The sequence below is a fragment of the Procambarus clarkii genome, chromosome 67 (assembly GCF_040958095.1).
Source record: "Procambarus clarkii isolate CNS0578487 chromosome 67, FALCON_Pclarkii_2.0, whole genome shotgun sequence".
Lineage (NCBI taxonomy): Eukaryota > Metazoa > Arthropoda > Malacostraca > Decapoda > Cambaridae > Procambarus > Procambarus clarkii.
Genome location: NC_091216.1, coordinates 26,500,608 through 26,506,607, shown reverse-complemented (window position 1 = coordinate 26,506,607; position 6,000 = coordinate 26,500,608). Strand labels below are relative to the sequence as shown.

The following is a 6,000-nucleotide window of genomic DNA, read 5'->3' as shown; positions in this document are numbered from 1 at the left end:
TGGAATCACTTGCAGCCCAGGTTACATTACTTATAACATATCGTTATTCAGTGGTTTAAGGCGTGTGCTGGGGCGTACCCACGGTGCAGGTTCGAATCATTCACACGGCTCCAATTGATTTTCTCCTTGATATATCACGTTAATATGATTTCTTTGTGTATTATTATTAGTTATAACTCGCAGAAACTGTGGCGTCAGTCACTTAATAATTAGGTAGGAATTACCAATATATATTTTACGGGATATTCATGCCCGTGTCACCTCTTGGGTGGCTTAATCTTCATAAATCAATCACCAACACATATATATTACCCCAACTCGGCCTATTCCTCGATCATTCCACAATCCATTTATCATATCTATAATAAAGCTTGTCTGTGTCTGTCCATCTGCTGTCTTCTGTCCAAGGACAGAGGACAAATGGTTAGGGCTAACCTCGCCCAACTTTGCAAGGTGAATGGTCCAGAATACAGGACGGTCATAGGCTGGTCAGGATCGGTCCTATAGATGGTCCTATTAAGATGGGACATCGGGCTCAATAGTAGTAATCTGGGTAATATTCTACAGTATTTGTAATTCTGTTTTTCTCTACTTTGGTGAAGAGTGTGAATCATTCCGAGTCCAATTGTAGTTTAAAAAATCTATTTTGAAGCATGTTAATATTTGATAAAGGAAGTCAGGAAGGTTTTACGTGGGAATACACTTGAAAACTGAACGCTCAGAGCAGACAAAGATATTAAAATATATTTCTTCAGGGTAAGGGAGGGTAAGAAAATAGAATGAATAAAGAGGAGAAGCCGCTCTGTTCTCTCGAGGTTTCAACAGTGGCGGCGGACTCCATCCAAGAACCCCGCCGTAAAAGCAAGAAATTATAAAGCCTATCAACACCATTTAACTGAGTGGCGGGTACTAAGCTTTAAAACTCAACCCACACAAGCACCACTTTACAACTGTACGTCTTAGCATACACACACACAAACACATAAGTAAATTGCATAAATACATCTAAATGTCCGATGAAAAGGCAGGCAGGAGATGAGGCTATGTATGGTCATATGTGCGTGTATGTATATGACGTTGATATTTGCATGATGGTTGGACAAAGAGGCCGCCTCGACACCCGTCATCAGTTAGCCTCACCTTATATACAGGCGATGAGTCACAATAACGTGGCTAAAGTATGTTGACCAGACCACACACTTGAAGATTAATTCCATACGCTTTCTTACTCGAAAAAGTTACCGAAGAGCTTCAAAGACGTTGATTAGGCTTACAGGTTCCGGAAGATGAGAGGAAATGTCAGCACTGTGGAGAAATGCCCGACAGACCACTGGAACATTATCTAACACAGTGCACAGTTACAAACCCATTAAGATTTCAACTTAGATTCAACAGAGCAGAAGAAGTTGTTAAACACATATGGCAAAATTTTACTGAAGCGACCATACGAGTAATAAATACTCATACTCCGCCCAAGTAAAACAGAAACAAGCAACACTTAGTGGGCCAGCCAGAGGCTTAGGGCCCGCGCACGAATATCCCTGCAAAAAAAAAAAAGACGTTGATGAGTGAGCGGACATCTTTGACAGATGCCGTCTGCCCAATGCATTTCTGTCATATTTACTTGCGTCCACTAATTTTTCCTTGTGAGGTGCCCATCTTGGAACTCTTCTTTCGTCCTGGTAACCTTTCGTCCAGCAAACCATCCAACGGTGAAGGGCGCTTGGGCTGTCAGTAAGGTCAACTGCTCCGCGGCGCCCTCTCCCGGGATGGCATAACTCTGCTCGTGTGAACGTATTAGAAATTCAGTCACGTCACCCATGGGAAAAGGTCCCCCCCACAAACATAGATGGCGTGATGCCAGGCGTGAGCCAGGAGGGTCTCCACACACACGATGGAGACACCTGCCGGAGAGAGCCCGTGGTGACCACCACCAGCTACTTAGTTTCCTGCACAGTTGCTCAATCCTGCACTACCTACAATTCAAAACCAATTTCTTGGATGTGTACAAATGGAGCAACGGAATACAAGGACTGCACTTAACAATGCAATCTTTAAGACATGACAGTATGGTTCTAAAACCTAATGAGTATAAGGGTGATCAATAAATTTAAGGAGGTATTCAACAAATTAAAATACGTTTTTGGTTTTTACCTGAAATCTTGAAATAAAATACTATGACTCGAAAATATTAAATAGATTTCAGTTGGTGAGTACAGTATGATCTGTTAGCTCAAGTCTAACATTTTTAGTAGCCTTTAAAATTGTCAATTTAGACAGGGTCGCGTAGTACAGTTGGCTTCGTTCTCGACTTAAAATCCGAAATTCTTTTCCTTTCACCTAATGTCCCTGATCATCTACAAGGAAATGTAAATAAGTATACTAAAGTTGGGCAGATGTTGTGGGGGCTGCATCCTGGGGAGGGGCAGTAGTTTGGGGGGTACTCTACAAAATGAATTATTATATACACAGGTTCCTGTCCCCAACAAACCAAGTTTTCAATAAATTTTATTGGATAACAAGCCTATTACTGTCAACGGAATTTGTTCTAATCTTTGTTCAACTTGAGCATCGTCAGATTAGATAATATGTTATCAGTCAAGGTGAACCTTAAATATGTTTTTACCAGAGCAACCCATATGGTGTGATCCCCTGGTTAATGTTACAAATAACAGCAGCTCACGAATCAAGAGCAGAGTAAACATTTATTATTTCATAAACATACCAGTACCAAAGTACAGGACAGAGGAGTAAATACATCTCTCTCTTTCTCTATAGAGAGAGAATATTATAAATAATAATAATATTTTAGTAATAATATATTTATAAAGGATCAGTTGCAATAAAGTTACTTAGTGGATCATGTTGGGTCTACATTCTCTGCTGGTCACAACCAAGGAATCCGCGGTTCGATCCCCAACAGTTGGGCACATTTTCTTGCATCTGATGAACCTGTCCAGAAAGCAACCCGTCCTCGACTCACGTCCATTACATCCAGCGGTCAACCCCACAGACGCATTCATAAATTTTAACATGCTGTTCATTCAAAACGGGAATTTTCTCAAGTATAAATTAATATTATAATATATTAGCATATTGTGTATATATAGGCATAGGTTAGGTTAGGTTAGGTGTTTAGGTTCTGTTGGCGATTATTTGTATTTGTAGCACGTGGGTGAAGCATTTACAGCGTTGTGGTTCGAACAAAAATCGTCAGTGAAGCACTTGTTCCGGAAGTGTTCGAACGTCAGCAGTTGTGAGTCGTGTGTAAACCGTTTTTCATTCATAAAAAATGGGGTTTGGCGGGTGCATGGAATCACTTTTGGATCTTTGTTTGGAGGACGGGCTGTCAGAAAGAAGTAACTCTAGATAATCGGGAGTTAGACCAGCCCGTCCTCCAAACAAAGACCCAAAAGTGATTCCATGCACCCGCCAAACCCCATTTTTTATGAATGAAAAACGGTTTACACAAGACTCACAACTGCTGACGTTCGAACACTTCCGGAACAAGTGCTTCACTGACGATTTTTGTTCGAACCACAACGCTGTAAATGCTTCACCCACGTACTACAAATACAAATAATCGCCAACAGAACCTAAACACCTAACCTAACCTATGCATATATATGCACAATATGCTAATATATTATAATATTATTTTACATATGAGAAGATTTCTATTTTGACTGAACAGCATGTGTCAAAATTTATGAATGCGTTAGTGGGGTCGACCGCTGGATGTAATGGACTTGAGTCGAGGACGGGTTGAGTTAGACAGCTGTTGATAATTGCATTCTGGGGAAGGTCAGTTCTCACCTAGTTGTGCTTACGGGAGTTGAGCTTCAGCTCTTTGGTCCCGCCTCTCAACTGTCAATCAGCTCGTGTATAGATTCCTGATCAAACATAGTTGTTCAAACTAGATTAGTACTCACCTAGTTGTACTTGCGAGGAGGGTTGAGCTCCGGTTCTTTAGTCCCGCCTTTCGACTTTCAATCAACAGGTAGATCACTATAGTTGACCTAATGAGGCCTTGGTAAGTCTAACAGGCATACTGCCTCCCACAACAGGAACTAACCAAGGTACTTGTATACTTTATATAGCCACTAATTATGTATAACGTTTCGGCCATGAATAAATAATGATCTGCGTACAAAAATATGATTTACTTTTAATAAAAGAAATGTTTAAAACGAGTGAAACTTATCGCTAATCTGGGTACATGTGAAGGAAACAGCTGATTCCACATAGAGAGTAATACACGGATATAATTCTTAATATAATGTAATACACTAGGATTTAGCTAAATTTTAATCAATAAAGATCAGAAATAAAGTACTATCTAAGTTTATTGGATCTTAACAATTTGATATAAATGTTTTCATAAGTTTGGGTTGGAAGTTTCCATAGTAGCATCCTGTATGGCTGATTTAGAACAACACTCTGGGAAGGGGTTCAAAAAGCGCCAAAAGTTATATAGCACAACGTCATTAGTAAGATGTAAACAAACATATTCTTTCCTAACCTAATCTAACCGAATCTATTCTAACCTAACCTATACTTACCTAACCTTAACTTACCTAACATTTACCTTACCTTACATTTTGTATATATCACTACTAACGCGTGTGACCTCAGATACGCTATATAAGGTGTGTGTGTGTGTGACGTCATTGTGACGTCAGAGTGGTGATTCTGCGGATCATTTTGGAATGTGTGTGTTAGGGGGGCTGGGAGACAGCCTTATGTTACCTAATGTCTGGAGTGCCAGCCAGAGTGTCACTGGTGCCAGCAGCCCTCGCCACCCTGGTCAAGGCTGCGAGTGCCACTTCCCACAACCAGTCCCTCCTCAAGCGTCTCCCATCCTCACCTCACACTCGGAACAGGTACAGTTTGACCACTCTTCAGTACGACCCAAGAGGTAGTTCACTGGCCTGGCTTGATAATGACCTAAGAGGTAGTTCACTAACCTTAATAACGACCCAAGAGGTAGTTCACTGGCCTGGCTTGATAACGACCCAAGAGGTAGTTCACTGGCCTGGCTTGATAACGATCCAAGAGGTAGTTCACTGGCCTAGCTTGATAACGACCCCTAGAGGTAGTTCATTGGCCTGGCTTGATAATGACCCAGGAGGTAGTTCACTGGCCTGGCTTGATAACGATCCCTAGAGGTAGTTCATTGGCCTGGCTTGATAACGACCCCTAGAGGTAGTTCATTGGCCTGGCTTGATAACGACCCCTAGAGGTAGTTCATTGGCCTGGCTTGATAACAACCCCAAGAAGTAGTTCACTGGCCTGGCTTGATAACGACCCCAAGAGGTAGTTCACTGGCCTGGCTTGATAACGACCCCAAGAGGTAGTTTACTGGCCTGGCTTGATAACGACCCCAAGAGGTAGTTCACTGGCCTGGCTTGATAACGACCCCAAGAGGTAGTTCACTGGCCTGGCTTGATAACGACCCAAGAGGTAGTTCACTGGCCTGGCTTGATAACGAACCCTAGAGGTAGTTCATTGGGCTGGCTTGATAACAACCCAGGAGGTAGTTCACTGGTCTGGCTTGATAACGACCCAAGAGGTAGTTCACTGGCCTGGCTTGATAACGACCCATGAGGTAGTTCACTGGTCTGGCTTGATAACGACCCAAGAGGTAGTTCACTGGTCTGGCTTGATAACAACCCAGGAGGTAGTTCACTGGCCTGGCTTGATAACGACCCAAGAGGTAGTTCACTGGCCTGGCTTGATAATGACCCCTAGAGGTAGTTCATTGGCCTGGCTTGATAATGACCCAAGAGGTAGTTCACTGGCCTGGCTTGATAACGACTCCGGAGGTAGTTCACTGGTCTGGCTTGATAACGACCCAGGAGGTAGTTTACTGGTCTGGCTTGATAACGACCCAAGAGGTAGTTCACTGGTCTGGCCTGATAACGACCCAGGAGGTAGTTCACTGGCCTGGCTTGATAACAGCTGTACAGGTATGGTAGTTCATTGCCTAGGCGTGATAAT

The 6,000-nt window shown here is 42.5% G+C and overlaps 1 protein-coding gene across 7 annotated transcripts in view; it reads left to right on the top strand.

The window, feature by feature from the left end:
• Window positions 1–4,713: 4,713 nt before the first annotated feature.
• The window catches only part of LOC123767627 (glyoxylate reductase/hydroxypyruvate reductase), a 58,555-nt gene continuing 57,268 nt past the window's right edge, over window positions 4,714–6,000 (top strand). For 6 of the 7 annotated variants that reach the window (XM_045757448.2, XM_069310547.1, XM_069310548.1 and 3 more), the window contains exon 1: window positions 4,745–4,883. Coding sequence is in view for 1 of the 7 variants with exons in the window: in XM_045757452.1 (XP_045613408.1) it covers window positions 4,753–4,883 (131 nt within the window). In the remaining 6 variants the exon portion in view is untranslated. Of the gene's footprint in view, window positions 4,884–6,000 lie in introns of all 7 variants that reach the window. The other variant, XM_045757452.1, reaches the window with a different exon arrangement.